The 19,499-nt window shown below is 42.4% G+C and overlaps 2 protein-coding genes across 4 annotated transcripts in view; both read left to right on the forward strand.

Moving 5' to 3' along the window:
- The first annotated feature begins 388 nt into the window (after window positions 1–388).
- LOC134049446 (C-terminal-binding protein 2-like) lies at window positions 389–11,539 on the forward strand. 2 transcript variants are annotated; one of them, XM_062501894.1, is made up of 9 exons: window positions 389–524; window positions 1,078–1,232; window positions 1,323–1,467; window positions 3,872–4,078; window positions 4,685–4,899; window positions 5,724–5,854; window positions 6,027–6,154; window positions 6,758–6,878; window positions 7,893–11,539. In XM_062501894.1, exons 1-9 carry the CDS (start codon window positions 476–478, stop codon window positions 8,062–8,064), a joined length of 1,323 nt encoding a protein of 440 aa, XP_062357878.1. In that variant the 5' UTR covers window positions 389–475; the 3' UTR covers window positions 8,065–11,539. The 2 variants fall into 2 exon arrangements, 1 of the variants encoding a protein (XP_062357878.1); XR_009933614.1 differs by lacking the exon at window positions 7,893–11,539 and having other exon boundaries at window positions 405–524; window positions 6,027–6,677; window positions 6,758–6,866.
- Window positions 11,540–13,490: 1,951 nt separating this feature from the next.
- Window positions 13,491–19,499, forward strand: part of KDM3B (lysine demethylase 3B) — a 47,223-nt gene continuing 41,214 nt past the window's right edge. The window contains exons 1-2 of one of the 2 annotated variants that reach the window (XM_062502588.1): window positions 13,491–13,661; window positions 17,193–17,360. In XM_062502588.1, coding sequence (XP_062358572.1) covers window positions 13,491–13,661; window positions 17,193–17,360 — 339 coding nt within the window. Of the gene's footprint in view, window positions 13,662–16,985; window positions 17,361–19,499 lie in introns of those variants that run through there. The other variant, XM_062502589.1, reaches the window with a different exon arrangement.

Consider the following 19,499-nt stretch of genomic DNA (forward strand, 5'->3'; position numbering starts at 1 on the left):
TGCTTGTCGTGATTTTTCTACTAGAATCTCAGGACGAGCAAGTATTGCAGCGCGGATCCACTCCCCAAAGCACGGGACAGGTGGGGGAAACTGGCTGCAAACGTGGCAAAACCAGAAGCAGAACCGATTTGAATAGCTCCCTGTTTCGTCACATGCACAGAGAGCTTTCTAGGAAGACCTGAAGATACATCCCAGGATACACCTCCCAGCTTTCTGCAGCCCCAGCCGGCCCGAAGCCGGCCGTAACTCGGCAGCACCGAACGAGCCGGGAGGCACCCGGCCCCTCTCTGCTGCCTCCCCGCCCCGCGCAAGCTCCGCGGACCGGAAGCGGAAGTGCGGGGCGCCTCGATGGCGGCGATGCCGCTCGCGTGAGCCTCAGCCGCGTCTTTCCGGTTCCGCCGGAGCGGCGCGGGTGGCGAGTGACGGGTCCCGGGTCCTTCCGTTGCGCCGAGGGCGGCGCGGCCCCGCCCGGCCCATGGACCGGCACAAAGTGAAGCGGCAGCGTCTGGACCGCATCTGCGAAGGTGAGGCGGGGCGGGCGCCCCTCGGCAGCGGCGGCAGCAGCGGGCGGCGAGAGGCGGCACCTGCCCCGTGCCGCGGGGACCCGACGCAGCCGCTGCGCGCCTGTGGGGCTGAGCCCGCGGAGGCGCTGCCTACGGCCTTCTGGAAAGGGCCGGATGCTAGTGACTGTCGGAGGCTCTGTGGATCTACAAATTCTGCTCACTAAAGGGGGAAATACTGGGCGTGCTGGGATGGAGGCGGGGCAGGTCACTGGGAGGAGGCACGAAGAGACTTTGTCACTCCTTTCAGGAGCCTGGAGTAGGACTGCTGAGTAGATCACCTACTATTATTATTATTATTGATCATACATGCTTTATTTTCCTTCATCTAAGTAGTGGCAGAGGTGGTTGTGGTTTTTTTTTTTCCCAGTGTCTTTTCCCTGTGTTTGTTTCCTATTAATGTCTTTTGCTTTGCCTAATCTGTTCCTAAATACTAATAGCAACTTATTGGACTAGCAGATGAGAGTTCCAGAATTCTTGTCTGTCATGTAATGACTCCCACTGACTTTCTTAATAGGCATACGGCCTCCTATTGTGAATGGCCCAATGCCAGCACGGCCACTGGTTGCACTCCTGGATGGACGAGATTGCACTGTGGAGATGCCCATCTTGAAGGATGTTGCTACAGTGGCATTTTGTGATGCTCAGTCAACTCAGGAAATCCATGAAAAGGTGGGAAAGAAGATGTGCAAGATTCAGAAATAGAGCATTGCCTCTTAGGTAACCAAACCAGGTATTGATCTGAACTGGTTTTTGTTATAGGTGCTGAATGAGGCAGTAGGAGCTCTGATGTATCACACCATTACCCTTTCTCGTCAGGATCTGGAGAAATTCAAAGCCCTCAGGGTCATTGTGCGTATTGGCAGTGGCTATGACAATGTTGACATCAAATCTGCTGCAGAATTAGGTATGATGACACCATTAGGTGTCTGTTGTGGTCAGAACTGAATGTGAAATGGAGGACTGCACATGTTTTTGTGCTTTATAACTGAGTGCATTTAAAAACTTTTATGTACAAAGATTTGGAGCTGCTCAGTATCAGGTGTCTTTAGGAAGCTGACCAATAGAGGAGCTGGTAAGTGACTTAAAATAAAGATTCTCAGTCTTCAGATTGCTCTGCTATGGATGTTGGTGTCTTTTTTGTTGTTTGGGATTCAGGAACCTGAATATGGTGTCTAGGAAATTTTTGGTGATGTCACTTTGGTCTTTTTGTGACTGCTGAGCAAACTGATATCTGAAAGCCACCTGCAAATGCTGATGCAGGATAAACTCACTGTAAATGCTTCATGATACAAAACTTTGTTATCCCTTTAGAACCCTAGGCATGTGAAAAGTGTCTGGATCAGGTGACAAAAAGGTGTTGTTTATTAAAAAGATGGCAGTAAGACTTGTGGACCTTTTTTGTCTCCTAGGTGAAATGGATCACTTACCCTTCCCCTTCTTTTATAAGTTTTATAAGTGTAATGGATCCAAATGCTTCCTTAATGTAATGCAGGTCTTGTTAAACTTAAATCAAATTAGTATATAAAATTGAAATAGGCAAGCATTGCAATTTTCAGATTTGTAAGAACAGGTGAATTTCTAATAAACAGAAAGTGTATATTGGGCTAGTGCTTGAATTAGCTCAAAAGAGCCTTTTCATTTGGATGATTCAAAGGAACAGTCTCAAGAGTTCCTGACAAGGTCCTTGGCTTTCATCCTGCCTTTACATATTTGCGCTGAATTTGGAACCTAAACTAGTCTTACATTTCTCTACTTAAGGTCATACATCCATATCTTTTATTCATTCAGATCCAAAGATTTCCCTTTCCCCCCACTGCACACTCATTAATCCAAGGTGAAATGAATCAAAGTTCTTTCACCATCAGACTTGCTTGCCACTTTTGCTTTGAAGCGACAGTGTGATGACCCTTACACATGGCCAGATTTGCTTTCTCATGGATAATTAATGGTTATTTTCATGCTTAGCCAGGCTTTGTAATTCATTCAGAGGCAAGATACTGTTCTTTGTGCGTTCTAAATCTTCAGACCAAAGGGCTGTTGTCTGTGTTTGTGGTTTTTTACATTTAGGTGTATAATACTGTGTGTGAACGCAAATCTGTGTCTGGCTGTGTAACAGATGTATGCATGGGGCTTGTCTAGAGTTGAATGAGATAGTAACCAGTGAGATTAAGAGAAATTGGGTTTTTCTGTCACCCCTGCTCATGTCCTCTGAGCTGTCTGTGTGGCATTATGGCAAAATTGGAAATAATTTGGTAGAGAAAAAACAGTCGGGTATCTTGGATTGTCTGTTGCCATTGCTCTCCTAATTCTCATGGGAAAGCATGGTCTGAGTTTAGCCAAATGTCTCCTCTGACTAGGCTTACAGAACACTGATGCCTTCAACCATTGCCTAGCTTTTATTTCCAGTTTTTAGCTAGGTGGTGGACTTTTGAGGAGGATCAGTTGCCTTGGTTTGGCAAGTGACTAAGGTTATGTTTGGAAAGAGACCATATTTCCATCTAATTATTTTTATTTCTTGGCTGGTTTGTTGAATGAAGGGTAGCAGGAATGATATGGTATGTTTCCAGCCTCCCTCCTCCTATTTTTTTTTTCACAGGCTTCTCAAGACTTAGCAGATTTTGATACAGTGTTCCATCTTTCCCTTTTCTGACAGTAATTTATGCTTCTAGGACTTCAACTCTGTTTGCCTTACTAATTTACCCGATAGTTGTAGCCATGGGTTTTATGGTCCTTCTGGTTGTATGTTCTTCTAGAGTGGGAGTGTTATGTGTTGTTATTTTTAAGTTTAACTTCAAATGGATTTAGAGAAGCTCCTGGGGCTTCTGTCTGCATTGAATGAGTTAGTTACTTATTGTTGCTCTTGGAGAGGCTGATGCTTGCAGTGAGCATCTGGACCATGAGGCGTGAGGAGCTCAGCCATCTGTCTCAATTCTTCTACAGTCTACCTTAATTAATTTGTCAGGACTATCTGTGGAAGGAGTGCATATTTTTGAATGCCAATCTCTTAAAACAATCAGTTGCTTGTATCACTTGTATGGCCCAGTTTTCTCTTTTCAGCTTGTTTGTTCATTTGTTTTTCTGGTGAGTGTGTCAATCAAATAGATATTTATAAGGAAAGAATGGTATTTCCTGGGGGATTGAAAAGATGGCTGGTCACATCTGTGTTGTAGAATGAGGTTCTGAAATGAATTGTGTGTTTCTTGAGTTCTGGAGTACTGAATTGTCTTTCAGCATTTGTGCTTAAAGAGCTTTATGTTGGCTTAGAATAGTGATGCTAAAAATCTTATATGACCTCTATGTTTTTGTAGGCATTGCAGTTTGCAACATCCCTTCCTCCTCAGTAGAGGAGACTGCTGACTCTACCCTCTGCCACATCTTGAACCTCTATCGCCGTGTTACTTGGCTACATCAGGCTCTGCGGGAAGGGAATCGAGCCTCAAGTGTAGAACAGATTCGAGAGGTGGCTGGAGGTGCTGTGCGTATCCGTGGGGAGACACTGGGCATTATTGGACTAGGTAAGTGATGGGAATTGTTATACTGAAAAGAGAACTGTGAATGTTTTTGGGAAGCTAAGAGTCACATACTGAGAAAAAGTGATAATACTACAGCCGTTCTTTGTGCAACACACTGACTCCCAAGGACAGCTAGTGCCTTATTCTGGATATCTTCAAGAGTTGGGTGTTAGGGGATTGGGTGTTCTTTTTTCAATTTCAAATCATTAGAAGAATTGGAACATTCATACAGCTCTTCTTGGTGACTGTTTCCCTCTGTGCTAAGTTCTGTATCAGTAACAAAGTTGCCTGAATGGTGGCTACCAATTCCTTCTCCAAGCTCTTGTAGCCAGATTATTATCTGACTCAGAGTCTAGATTTGGTTTGAAAACAGAAGAGCTTCTTGACTAAGCTCTGGTTATTGCATGGGGAAGAATTAGAATTAGCTACATAGGAAGCAGCACTGAATAGCCTCTTCTGGATCCCTATGGCAATCCTAGGGATTTCCAGGGCTGCAGTACCTTGGGCCCTGGCAGTAAACTTCAGTGCAGGCTCCCAGTCTACCCCAGTATCTTGTCTTTAAAGTTTGTTTTACCTTTCCTTGATGATTGTGGGTTTTCTTTTATGAAGGCCGAGTTGGACAGGCAGTGGCTCTGCGAGCCAAGTCCTTTGGCTTCAACGTGATTTTCTATGATCCCTATCTGCCGGATGGAGTGGAGCGATCCTTGGGTTTACAACGAGTAGGAACCCTGCAGGATCTACTAATGCACAGCGATTGCATCACATTGCACTGCAGCCTGAATGAACATAACCATCACCTCATCAATGACTTCACTATTAAACAGGTGCAGCAGGAGCTTGATTTCCCCCACAGAGCACTGTGGAAATGAATGCAAACCGAAACTGCTGCTTTCATAGAGGCTGAGAGCATGTGAATCCTGCTGCCTCTGTTGTGTGCCTCCTGCTGCCTTTGGAAGCTGGGAGTGTGTGGATCTGGGTGCCTGTGCTTTGTGCTGTATAGAATTTTATGTCAAGAGAAGAATAGAATTGGCTCTTCTTACAAAGTAGTTTCCTTTATAAAGAATATTTCAGGTGATTCCATAATTTTAATTTTTTAAAAAAATAATTTACTGCACTGGTTCGAGCTAGATGTGGTGTGGCTGGGACTGTGTACATTGTTTTACACAGCACTGCCAAAGCCTCTCTGCCCAAGCCCACTGCAAAACCAGTCTTGGGCTAAACTCCAATAGTCTGTGAATGCTTTCCAGTGCTATTATGAGAGATATTTGGATACTGTAGTCCAGTTTTGTATAGCTGGATACTTGATTCATGATTCCTGCCCTCGTTGGTTTTTTTTTTGTTTGTTTGTTTTTTGTTTTGTTTTTTTTTTTTTTTTAATGTAGTAGGATGAACATGGAGTGCAGAACTTGAGAGTTCCACTTTTGCCCTTGTTGTCCTGTGGTTTTGTTTGTCGATTTTTAAAGCAAATTTCTCAAGCATTGCTTGCAGGCATTTCCCCTATGGTAAGCTTTGCAGTGAAAGCACTCCTAGTTCCTCCAGGCCTCATCTAATCACTGCAGACTCCTGCTCATTTCCAGTAGAATTCCCAATATTCACTTAGCTTCCATGAAAAGTCTCATTCTCAATGCACATACTATTTTTCTTCCAGATGCGTCAGGGCTGTTTCTTAGTGAACACAGCCCGGGGAGGACTGGTAGATGAGAAAGCCTTAGCACAAGCCTTGAAAGAGGGGAGAATCAGAGGAACAGCATTGGATGTGCATGAATCTGAGCCTTTCAGGTAATGTTGTACCTGCATGCCTGCTGCTTTCTGGTGGTTTACCTAAACTGGATGGTTCTTTTGGTGGGTTTTGTTGTTGTTGTTGTTATTTGGGTTATAGTGATGCACAAGAGGACAGATGGGGTAATCACTTCTGGAAAAAAACCTCCTTCTTCCCCCCCCCCCCCCCCAGTTTTGCTCAGGGGCCGTTAAAAGATGCACCCAATGTTATCTGCACCCCTCACACTGCCTGGTACAGTGAACAGGCTTCCATTGAATCCAGAGAAGATGCAGCTAAAGAGATCCGCAGAGCTATTACAGGTAATGAAGAAGATTTGCCACTGCTGCTGAATTAGTGTTTTTTTGGTAGTTCACTGCAAGGACTATGCTAATTGTTCTGAAAGCTTAGGCTTATTAACTGATTTCTGCAACTGGAGTGTAAGTTGAATTGTATCTTTGCCTTCTGAGGTAATTCTGAGAATTCTTGTGCCTAATGCCAGAGTGGGCTCTTTCCCTCGGAAAAGCCTTTTTACCTACATCTTCCAAATCCTGTGCAAAAATTCCTTTGACACTTTCACTGTATGCTTTTCTCCTTGAACAGTACATGTTGTCTCTTGAAAAAGGTGAGGCTTGGCAATTGCAGTTTGTGGCAATAATTTTCACACAATCATAAATGTGGGAAGAAAAGATGAGTTTCTTGCTGTCCCCAGACACCAAATGCTCAGAGGAGAGTCTCCCATACCCACTGTTATCCCGTGGAGGTGGATGAAAAGATTTTGCATTTTTCCTTTCCACTTTCATTTGTAAATGCTGCAGGGAACAAGTCTCTCCTACCTGTTTTCCGGTGGGTTTTTTTTTGTTTGTTTGTTTGTTTGTTTGTTTTTGTTTGGTTTTTTTTTTTGGTCATTTTTGGTGCCCTTGCAGGTCACATACCTGATGCTTTGAGAAACTGTGTTAATAAGGAGTACTTGCTGTTAGCAGCTCAGTGGTCCAATATTGATCCTGCAACTGTCCACCCAGAACTCAACGGAGCTGCAGCTTACAGGTGAGATACACAGGTTATCCAAGCATATCTTCCTGCTGAAGTAGGCCAGGGGTTTGAGAACTGCTTGTACCTGCAAACAGGTATGTCTCTGTTCCTATATACTCTATAGGAGCTCTTTCCCAAAACTTAATAGCAGCACTTCTAAAGCTGTACGAGTATTTAACATGTACTTGGTCATATTTAGTTCCAGCTGCATACCAGTCGGTATTTCCAAATCATTGGAAGTCATGCACAAGAGACACCTTAATATAAGAAAGCCTGATGAATGTCCCAAAAAAGGACTGCAACTCTACATTAGGAGTTGTGCACATCATTAGGGCTACATAAACAAAGCACAGTTCTTACAGGTAGCCCAGATATGGACTATTACTGAGACATTGTCCAGTGGATTTTTTCAGTAGTCTAAAGAGAGTGTGTTTGAATTTATCTGTTACAAACCTAAGTTGGGCAGGTTGCTTCTCTTCTGTTTGTCTCCCATCTGCAAAGTAGGGAATATATTTTCTTTCCTTCTATGAGAGATCTACAGAAGTTGAGATGTATTTATGGAGAGGGCATAGGGAAGCAGAATGGAAGTGATGCAAGAATAGTTCATTAACAGTTCGTGACTGTCACTCTCCTATTTTTCATCATTAGTTCAGCTTCTTACTTTTTCTGTGTTGAAGCCCAGTGAAGAATAACTTATACCCCGCCTGCTGTTGGGGAGGGAATTCCTAGCCCTCCAGATGCCTTCACAGAGTTAATAATTCATGATTTTTTCAACTGGAGATAAATTTTGTATCTGTTTCCAAATGCTTAGTATGTGACCTCAGACTGTCTGGGTCTGTCTGCAAACAGGTGTCATTCGGTATTAGGATACCACTACTACTCTTCAGCTCTGGAGACTTTTCCTTTGTTCTCAGAGTGTTTCTGTTAGTAAGAAGGATTTGTTTTCAGCACATCTGAGGGCCTGGCTCCTTTTCCTTTGAATAATTCTGTTGGACAAGTTTGTAATTTCTATGTTTCTGTTGGTTTTAGGTTTCCTCCAGGAGTAGTGGGAGTAGCCAACCCTGGGCTACCAGAACCACCAGTAGTGGAAGGGATTGTAGCTCACGGGATCCCTCCTGTTTCTCACTCTGCACCACGCACCCCTTCCCCAGGAGAGACAAGCAAACTGGATGCAGACAGAGAGATTCCTGCTGACCAATAGCAGCGTGTTTCTCTCCTTTGGCAGCAGAAAAGAGTAGGAGGGCATCTCCTCCTAGGACCTTCTTTAACACCCTACAGACACTGTTTCCTGTTCACAAGGGACAGGAGAAAGCATTTCATTGCCCACAGACTTTAGCTCTTGCCTTTATTTTGTAACCTTTTAGTTATAATTTCTTAATGAATCTTTCTCCTTCTCTGGGGCATGGCAGCAGTGACCTTGCCTCCCCTTGGCTTAATGAATAAGTTCTCCCATGTATCTGCTTCAGTTGTCTGTGACAGGGAACTGTCTTTGTGTGCTTGAAAATGGAAGTGAAGCCACCTGGTCAGGGATGGTCCTCGGTGTTCTGAACTTAAGTTACACTTTTCAGTTGTGACTTGTAGCTTAAATTTAATTTGGCTGAACCTCTTTTAAGTGTAGCCAGGGGGACTATTAGAAGAAATATTAGTGAATTGGAGAAGTTGTGACTATTGTCTTCATTATAACCTTGATAGAAGGCAGCCAGGCTAAGCTCTGTGTGTTACTTTGCTTGTTTTAATTATTGTTTCCTGTGAGAGCAGGTGTAGCACAGGCACTCTTAGTTCTTGACCATACAAAGTTTTCTCTATGCAGTTCTGGGCCTGAAGTTAAAACTAACAGTGTCATAGCCAGCCTTTTAAATAGTTGGAATGGAGTAAAATGTCATCAAATATATTTTGGTGGCCACCATGTTTGTGAGGCTTCAGAATTGCTCACCCTGGAGTCTATAACTTGGAGAAGGTACGAAAATGCAGAAATAGGCAAAGCATGCACTGAGATACAGCAAGTAGCAATAATGTGCAGCTGCAGTTGCTGGTTCCTCACACACAAGTACCTCGTAGCCTATGGCAGTATTTATCCACATGGGATCCATTACACTAGAATTCTAAGCTTTAAGATACAGATTTTTGTTTTCCTTTTTGCATAATTGCATCAGCTAGAAGTAATGTCCCACTTGTCTGTGCTGGTGGAGAAGGCAGCTTTTAACAGTCAGGGAAAAAAAAAAAAAAGTCACCCAGAAGGTGGCTGAGTACTGGATTAGACTCCCCAGGGAGACTGGCACAGCACCAAGCCTATCTGAGTTCAAGAAGCGTTTGGACAATGCTTTTGGGTACATGGTGGGATTCTTGGGGTGTCCTGTGTAAGGCCAGGAGTTGGACTACATGATTCTGATGGGTCCCTTCCAACTCAGCACATCATATGATTTGATGATCTACTGCATCTCTATTTCAGGGCAGGGCAGCAGGGCAACATGAGACAGCAGTTTGTTTTACATTAGTAGGCTTTGTGATACTAAAAGGAGAATTAATATCTCAGTTTTTCATCTGAACCCAAGGCAGGTTTGTTGTTGGCAAGTCTTCTCCATTTCACAAATGATTGAATACGAATCCCTTCTTTGAGGGGTGTGGAGTCTTCAGTGAAAGAGGTTACACAGGAGAAGATTTTTCTTTAATTCCACGTCTTCTTTTAATTTCATCTTACTATACTTCAGTTATAGCCTTTCCATGCATGAGATATAACAATATCTGATTGATTTGTTCATGTTTGGATATATTAAAGTAGGTGCTATATGGGAGGCATAACTTATGTGTGGGTTTCTCTGCCTCTCTTGGTTATTCTCTCTGTTGTGTGTCTGACTGGAAGCTAAACAGATGGGAACAGACTGGAAAAACAAAGTACAGACAAAATCCTCTAGTTAGGCTGTTTAATTTATGAAAGTAATGAAAGCTTTCGGAATAACTAAGTTCTCAGATTTTTTTTCTGGGTTCAATTTTTTCTCCAATATTGCCTTCTTTATAGTGGTTTACTACTAATACAGTGATTCATTCTTTTCTCCTCCCCTTCTCCACACCCCTCAGCAATTCAAGAAAGGAAAATAGTTAAGAAGTAAACTTCAGGTGTTTTCTTACAAATTTTACACTTTAGCTGTTTAGTATTAGTGAGATAATACTAGTTTTCTAGTGCTGAGTGTCTTTTTTTGATAAGGTATTCGTCTCAGTGAAGTTTCTTGGCTTCTGTGTTTTTGTGGATGATTCTGATTCTACTTCAAATTAATATACCTCCTTGGCTGCTCAGGTTTAGCAGATCAGACAGATTGATGGTAGGCATGAGTTACAGGAGAACTTTTTCTGAACAAAAGCCTGGAGCTCAGAAGCCCGTTGATTGCAGATGTACCTAAAATTACCATCAGCACTTTCCTGAATTCTCTAATCTCTAGGAAATAGAGATTTCACAAGATGCTGGCTCAGAAAGATCTTCTGACAGGCAGGTGTGGAAAAGTTTTCAGAGCTCATCTTCTATTACCACATTAGGGAAGCAGTCTGTAGATAACTACTCTTTATTTGTTGCTGATAATTCCAGGGGTTCAGGTCTGAGAATTTTTTGTGGTAAGGGGCTTCTAGTTACAAGCATTGAGGATCAGGGTACATTGACCTTGTCTTTTCTAGAGCACAATGCAAGATAGATTTATTTTTTTAGAAGAGACAATTTATTTTTTTTTCTTCTTAACTGCAAGTAACTCTATAGACAGTCGAATAACTGAGCAGAAGAGTAGAAAGATTTCATTTGGGGGAACCTGAGTTTCTCAGTTCATACTTTTGGTGGCTAGCTACACTAGTAACTAGTAAGCATAGGAGTTAAATGACTGATGATGTAAGAAATATTTCCAGTTATGGGTACCAAGGAGTTGAAGCTGACAGCATTGATAGTGACTCTGTTCTATCCAACACAATATAGGCTTGTTATGGATATGAGAGTAATTTTCCCTTTTATTAAAGCCACAGCAGAAAATGTTGTGGTAAAAATGAACAGAACCCTCATCTTGTCCTCAAAGAAGGACTCTCTTTGCATTTATAGGATTATTCTGCTTGTGTGCCGTTTATTCCTCTGCTGACAGCCTGAGCCTGTTATCACCAGACAAAGGCTGTTCCGAGTGGATAACTCAAAAGAAAAAATTACTGGTACTAAAGCATCCTGATGTCCTCTTTCCCTGAGTGCCAAGTGCTTTGTTAGCACTCTGTGTTGTGTGATACACTGAACTTGCAGCTCTTCTTCCCAAGCTTAGTGCAGTACACAGAACTGGAATGACTTTTTTAATGCCTTCCTTCAGCGGTAGTGCAGAGCTTTAATCCCAAAGAACAGAAGTCTCATAGGGTGAGGCAGGAGTTCCCCTAGCTGCACTAATCTGCTTACAGGAGGTCCTCACACTACCCCAAGGTACATTCTGTATGTCAGGGTCACTGCTGCTGACCAGCCTTTTTTATAGAGGACTCAGAGTTTCAGAAATATATTTTTATAGACAATGATTAAACTGTGAAACACTGAAATAAAGCATGTAAACAAAACCTTACAGCACTGTCCTCTGTACAGATGTTTTCCTCACTAAAGTTGTCTCCTGGCTCATTAGAAAATGTTTGATTACTTCTTGGATATATTTTAATAAAGTTCTCCAAAGAACATGGCTGCTGTCTATGGAAAGGGTAGCCTTAGATACAGTATTGAAAGGGAAGGTTGAAAACCTGTACAAGCGAGTGTCTGTATTAGTCCCACTTTTCTCAAATTATGTAAATTCCACAAAATATGTCCCTGGATCAGCCACTCTGGCAAATTACTTTTTTTGTATGCTGTAGCACTGACCATCAGTCAAGGCTGTGCAGGTGGCAGTCTGGAGAAGTCATCTTCAGTGCTTAAGGGACACCTTTGGATGTAGGCTGGTGGTTAGTTACCTGATTTCTCACAAGCTAAAATTGTGATGTCTGGTTTTGCAGCCATTTCAGCATGTAGTTTAACAGCAGTAGCTGTCTTTACACTTTCACAGTAAAATAGTATTTGAAATTAACATGCAGGTCATGAAACTAATTTTTCTAACTTGTTACAGGGGTTGGTGCAACAGAATTAGCATAGAAAAGTTGTTAGGTATTTCATAAATTGAATATAATTCATGCTTTATGGCCTATGCTGTCTGGGTCAATCATTAATGACACTTAGGAAACCCCTAGTATTGGTGGATTTTATCACTGTTGGCCCATCTGGTGCTATATGCCATTGGAATATCCAGCACCACGCTTGGGAGATAGGAAATGCTGGTCTGCTTTATCAAGGCAATGGGAGTCTGCACTGGTGGAAGAGGCATAGGAGCACTTGGACTCTTTCACATGGTGGTACTGTTTCTGGTGCACAGCTGATGATCTTACTGTTTCAGTAAGGAAACTTAAGACATGAGGGCAAAGACTGGTCTTCAAGAATGTAGTACTGATCTTGGATTTACCGTGGCACTCAGATGCAAGATACAATGGGTCTGCTACCATTCAAGTAATGTTTCATGTGGGTATTGTACTTAAAAAAAATGGGGGTGTTAGCAAATAGCTGTGTGTAGTAAATCAAAACTCAGAGATCCTGTACAGCACACGATGAGAGCACTGAGTGCTGATGCTGCTGATACTCTCAAGTTCTGTGTAGCTGTTCAACTGGCATTGCCAATGCTTTACCCATGTTCCAGTCACTACATTGCATCTCTCTAACTAGGAAGTAACAAAGAGGAAATGTCATCTACTTAAAACAACCGGGCACAGTCATTTGAATAAATGGAAGTGAAAGCAAGCAACTTGCCTTTGCTGTTGCTAATTCAGCGTCAAATGGGACTCTGCAAGAATGAAGAAACGATATGTGCAAAAGAACGTGGAGTATAGTATATGCTCCTCCTCATTCCAGTTTGTCACTGCTACTGTGCCTTTACTGCACAACCAGAAACAGATATAAAATCGCATGTCATTTTTCTAACTGTAGGATGCTTAAGTATTTTGTGGTTCATGTTGAAAAGGGGCAGGTTTAGGACATTGTGCTGTGCTACATTATAACTGTTCAGATGTATTAGCTAATCATGAAAGCTGAGTTCATTCCCATACTGATTTGTATATTAATTACTCCCTAAATGCACCCCCTTTCCAAAATCTGCCTCACTGGAAAGCGAAGTACCCATCCTGTGCGGCGCTGCCGGTCCTCCCCTCTGGAGCCGGCAGCAGTTCGTCATGCTGCCTGTGGGATCCAGCCTGAGACGCGAGCACTGTTTCTTCTGTGTCTACCTCAGAATTTAGGGTAAAACTCCTTAATTTCTGCGATAATCCCAAGTTTTGAACTTTGCGGTCGTGAGCAATTCCGCCGAGGTAAGACCCATACCCACGGACCGGCCCTTCCGCTCCGACACAGGGCCCGTCCCTCCCGACGGCCCCTCAGACCGCCCGGGTCCCGCCCGTCCCGCGCGGGGCGTTGTGGGGCCGAGTCGATCGCGCAGTGCACGCCGGGACGGCGGCGGGCGGCGCTCGGGCCCAGCGCGGGGCAGGAGCCTCTCGGTGCCTCGGGCGGCGGCTGCGGCCGGAGCGCTCGGGCGACGGCGGCAGCTCTGCCCGGTGGGGATGGCGGACGCGGCGGCCTCTCCCGTGGGGAAGCGGCTTCTGCTGCTGCTGGCGGCGGGGCCGGGCGAGGGCGAGACGGCGGGGTCGGAGCTGGGGCCTGCGTTGCCCACACGGGCCTGGCGGAGCGGCACAGTGAGGGCCATGAGCGGAGCGGTGCCCCAGGACCTGGCGGTGAGGCCCGGGGCGGGAGTGGTGCGCACAGTACCGTGGGCAGGGTGGCGAATCGAGCCTCCCGCGAGGGCCGCGGACGGGCCGGGCTGGACTGAGGGCGGGCGGGGTGCCGTGGCCGAACTGTGCCGGCGGCCCGAGCCCTTGTGCAGCGCCGGGCCCGCCGTACGTACTCCGGGGCTGGAAGCGGCGGGCCCAGCCTGCGACGAGCGCAACGGCAGAGCGACCGGGCAGGGGGTATGTGAGGGGTCCGGCACCGCTGTAGCGGTGTTTGGAAGTAACGTGCATGTGAAACAAATATGTCTGGGACATTTCTGCTGCTGATGTATCTGTATGTATATAACCTCAAAGTGTTTTGGGAGGTTTTTTTGGGGGGGGTATGTTTTGTTTCTCCGCCGGGAAAATTTTAAATATTCTCGATCAGCGTGAATTATATATGAAAATATGTATTGAGGGCTGAGTTTTGAGCGAGGCTCATCCATTTGAGTTTGTCTCAGATTTTGTTTTTATTTGTAGGAATTTGAGCTTCATGTAAAGCATTTGAGCACTCTTTAGCATTTGTCTGGTTTATTTCTAGTATAGCTCAGTGAAACGCTTGGATGGAGACCCTAAAAAGAGCTCTTGAAATGTATTGGTGGAGTTTCTTCTTGCATGTGGTCAGTTCTGCAGGCACTTGCTTTATGTGCTGTCACACTTTGGAGAACTGTGTCTGATTTAGTGACCCATGGTAGCAGGAATGAAGTTCTATGTTTGTGAAGAGTTCTTTTTATGATTATTTTCTTTAAAATTAGTAATTAGCATAAGTTCTTTGGGCTTGTTTGGAGAGTTCCAACTTTGAGCTGTTTCCTTAACATCCATCCTGTAGTGATACTGCTTTCTTTGGCTTGTTCTAGAACTGCACGTACAGCTGTCAGCAGAAAGCAGTGTGCTGGGTTTGGCTTAGCAAATCTGGGGGGCCTGGCACCCTGTTTCTGCAGTTGAGAGCTGTGGTTATGTACTCTAGCTGCTGCCTAACTTGTTCAAAGAGGAGGAAAGAAAAACCCATGCAGAAAGGATTTCTTCAAAAGGGAAATATGTCAAGTGTTTGAAACTGTCTGAACTGTGAAAGTGTGTCAAGGCTAAGATCTAGTGAAGAGTCACTCACTGTAGTAGCGGACACATTGGACATGTATGTCATCAGTACCCTTGCATTTTCATTGCAGTGTGAATTCATTACCTTCATTCAGCAGTTCTCTCCCCAGTTCCTTTCATCAATAACCTTTCACTTAATACTGTTTCAGGGGTGTAGTTGTCTCTAAACAGTGTGTTCTCAAAAATTTATGCAAGACCTGTAAAATGTGAACTGTGTAAAATAGTTGAGGCAGAATTTAGAGTAATGTGGGACATTCAGTGCTTTCATGCACTCTTCCATGCATAATGAATGCTGCTGTGACAATAGCAATGATATACTATCAGAAGAAAAGAGTTCTTTTTAAATTCATTCTGTCAGAAGCAGTGAGTTGGCACCAAGCAGTCAACCACTGTTTAGGAAATACTCTTTTAAGGTAATAATGTGGCCTAGGTGTGATAAAGGCTAGGAAAAAATTATTTTCTACTCTTTGGTCTACCTAAGTCTGTCCTTTCTCATAGTATGCTGTAAGGATGGTTTCAATTACTAGCCTGTAATCTCATGTTGGGCTTATAGAAATAAAAAAGTGCAGTTGGATATTTGCACCTTTCTAGGGCAGAAATCTTTGGAATAGACAAGAAGTATAAAATTTAAAAGCATGGGTTTTGGGTTTTTTTCTGTTTTGTTTTGTTCCTGGTAGAGTAAAGCCTCTGAATGATTTTTGGATTTTTTTCCCCTGTAAAATTTTGGTTATAGAGAGTAGCTCTTAGACATTCTTACTTTGATATATTGTGGCATAATCTAATTGTGGTTAGTCCACAAAAAGAATATATATAGGTCAGTCCTAGTTGTTGTCCCATTTTCAGAGCATTTAGAAGAAATCCTGAGGAAAAATTATGCTGCAATTAGCAAACAGCTTTGCATCTTCTAAATGGAAACAGGTATTATCATCTCTTTTTCAAAATGTTTACTAGAACAGGATTATTAAAGACCTGTTGAGCTTTATCTCAGTCTGTTTCTAATATTGTAAAAGTACATGGTACATGCTAGTGGCAAAATAACTCAGTGTGTCACATGAAGGACTGTACTGCTTTTCTTATGTGGAATAGAAGTGTGAGATAATAGTTTTAATGGATAGGCAAGCTCTACAGTACCATGAAAGTTAGGAGGCCCGGGACACAAAGTGTTTTGAGTAGGGACTACTGGCAAAGTAGCACAAATATAATATTAAGAAAGCTATAGGCCCACTGGGAATGGAAAAGTGTTTAGTCTTGTTTATATTGCTCAAAATTGTTGAGTTAGTGGAAGGATATCTTGAAAGGTCTGGTACTGTTTCTCAGCAGGGCACCTTAAGAAGTAATGGAGTTCAAGAATTCATCAAGAGGTTTATTTCATATTCTTTCATTGAGGTTTGAGCTTTTGAGTCTGGGGGAAGGAGTGGGGTAGAGGAGTAAGTGGTCTCTAATACTTCTTTTGATAGGATTTATTCATAAAGCAGAGAGGTGTCTGTCTCCAGTTAGTGCCTTGTCGCTTCCCAATGATCCTGTAATGGTTACAAAACCGTTTTGATATCCGGCTTAAGGTGTTCCTTAACTGATTAGTAATGTTTTGCTGCTCATCTGACATGTTTGATTATATTTGGCAAATGTGTAAGTTCTGTAGATGAGAGATTGGAATGTGACTTTTCTAACACTTAATAGCTCCAGTTGATAGGACATGGAATGAGATTTGTAGTCTTAGCATTCTTGCCATGTAATTTCAAATGGCTTTAAAAGTTGTCCTTTGTGATAGGAAAAAAAGAGGATGATCTCTCAGAGTAGTGATTTAGATCTGTAGTGTGTGTAGTGTGGTTTATATTGTTACACTTGTAAATAAGGTTATTAAAGATCTAGCAAGTATGTCATTCTGTCATTCTAGCAAGTATGTCATCCAAAATATTTGCATTTGTTCAGGGAGTTTAATAATGTACAAGACAAGATAAAACTTCTGATTTAGAGTGGGTGTTGCAAACACAAACCTTACAGGCTGAAGCATTTAGTTCTGTGAATGTCAGTTAACCATACTGATACAAACTGTCTGCTCAAGTGCCAAGTAAGAGTGTTGAAATTCTCTAAACAATCCTACTGTGAAAGAGGCTTGAATTGGGTCATCATCTTTATTTTGGGATGAACAATATTAATGTCTTTAATTTTGTGTAGGAGAACACAGCATTTGGAGCCAGTGATGCATGGTTCAGGGATAAATAATTTTTCACAGATTAGTAATTGTTAATTTGATTCCCATAGCTGTGTAGATGTATTCTCAGTATTAACATTGCAATACTTAACCTGACTTTTCTTACTAAAGCTGTTGTCTCATTTTCTTTAAGGATCGTAGGAATTTTATTTTTAAGTGTCTGAAAAGAGATGATTTTTTTTTTTAATCAGATCTTTGTGGAATTTGATGGCTGTAACTGGAACCAACATGCATGGGTGAAAGTCCATGCTGAAGAAGTTATAGTGTTGCTGCTGGAAGGATCATTGGTTTGGGCACCTCGAAATGATCCAGTTATGCTTCAGGGGACTCGAATCTCGCAGGCACAGTGGCCTGCACTGGTGAGTATTTGACTAGAATCCCTCAGATACTCAGAGGTTTTCATCAGCTCCCCTGTGAAGCTCAAGGCTTGGATATTGTGCAGGACACCATTTTGCAGGTTCAAAAATTGCTTAGGGATCAACTTTTACTAATAGGAGTTCCTTAACTGGCACTTCATAGTGCCTTTGAGAAGGCATTGGAGAGGCAGTATGCTTCCAGTTCCTGCCCCAGAATTTTCTGTGACATATTGTACAGAAAAGTGATATTTTCTTATGTGACTTACAAGTTAATTTCTGAAGAAAAGTGTTATATATGGGAAAAGATTATTTTTTCCCCATATTAAAACTTTGTATGTCCTAGGCTTTTTTGAATTGTGAGAATAAGCCTTATGGTCTTATGATGGACTCTCCAGAGCTCTGTATGGTAAAGGCTGTTGCATCATTTAAATAGGTATACCAGAAAGCATTTTTGGGAAGAGAATTGACTGTGTGCTGTGCCTGGCATATAAACCATAAATTGGCCACTCCTAATCTAAAGATTTTATTCCAATTTTGTTGTCATGCAAAATTTTCTCATGTTTCTTGATGTGGTTAACCGTATTGCTGTTTCCATGGCAGTTATGTGTCATGACACTTGAAAACAAAGCCAGTATATTTTAGCTAGTGTATCTGAATATACCCATTCTGCAAACATCCTGATGAGTAGTAGTATATAGTGAAGAACATTCTTTATATATTTCTTCTCTTAGTGGCTTCTGAAGAGGAAAGATTATTATATGTGAGGATCCTTCCCTCATTTTTATGCTGTTTAATTTTTGTTATTTGCCCCTTCTTTTGTTTCTTTTCTCCTCCCACAGTCCTTGGACTGCTTGGGATCCTGGTCTCTGCTTTTTAATACTGTTTGTGCATAGGTACATTGAAACGTTTTTTCCTGTCAAGGATCGTGTGTCTTGGTAGAATTTGAATTTTGTGTTTTAAATGGGCACTTGGACTCAAAGCAGCAAATACATCACTGCATCTTTCTCTGACAATTTCTTTATTGCACCTGGCTTAAGGAAGAGTAAAACAAGTCTTTTACAGCAGAGACTCTGTTGAGAGTGTTTTTTCCATAGGCGAAGTTTTCCTTTCAGTGTATTTCCATCTTGTCTCCAAGAATGAGCTCCAGTTAGTTTTATCTGGGAAACTGTTTTTACACGTGATCAGCATCTTTCAGTTGATTTCCAAGTCGGTCAAAATCTGACTGATTTGGGGGTGTTACCGTGGTCTGCGTGCTGATCGTGTAATGATTCCAGACTGTTTCCACTACAACTCAAGCTTTATCTGTAGGTTTGCTGAAAAAAATGTTTCTATCCTCTGTACTCTGGATAGCCACGTGAGCATTGAAGTTTTCTCTAGGTACTACAGGCCTACCCAGATAACTGCCTGGGAATGCAGACTGGAGTTAGTCAAAGCACCAGAGTACATATTTGCAATGGGAAGCCAACTACTTAGCACTTAGCATTGCGGAGGGGATGGTGTGTTTCAGGGGTCTGGGGGCTGGTGGGTTTTGTTGGGATTTTTTTATTTGTTTAAGATATATCACTTATGCATATGTTTTCATTCTTAATTGTCTCTTTTTTGTAGTCCTGTTTGGTTTCAGGGGATAGCTTTGCATAAACTGAGAAAATAGAATTTTATATTTATGCTGTTGTGTATGGGAAAATGAAGTGTAAACTAACTGGATGAGAGCTGTTGAGGGAAAAATGTCATTAATACTTGTGTTAAAGTTATGTAAGTGTGAGCATGAGACAAGTAACATTTCAGTGACTCTTGTTGGCAACTTCCTCTTCAGTAAGTTATGTTACGAGGTTGTCTGATTCTACTATTACAAGGTTTCTGAATTCACTAGATATTTTTAGTGATTTGCTCTGCATCTTGAACATCAATACTGCATTTGCTATGAGCTTTAATTTTTCAAAAAACACTAGTCAGAAATGCTCTCATTTAATAATAAGCATATAAATTCCTTACAGCTAACTTCTGTAGAAGAATAAAAACCACTCCTTTCATGCGGCTGTATTTGAAATATGTTATTAACCAAAGCTTTTTTTTAACCTTAACCAGAGCTTTTTTTGTTTAACCTGAGCATCAGAAGATGCTTACCTATGATAAACCAAATAC

The sequence above is a fragment of the Cinclus cinclus genome, chromosome 14 (genome assembly GCF_963662255.1).
Source record: "Cinclus cinclus chromosome 14, bCinCin1.1, whole genome shotgun sequence".
NCBI lineage: Eukaryota > Metazoa > Chordata > Aves > Passeriformes > Cinclidae > Cinclus > Cinclus cinclus.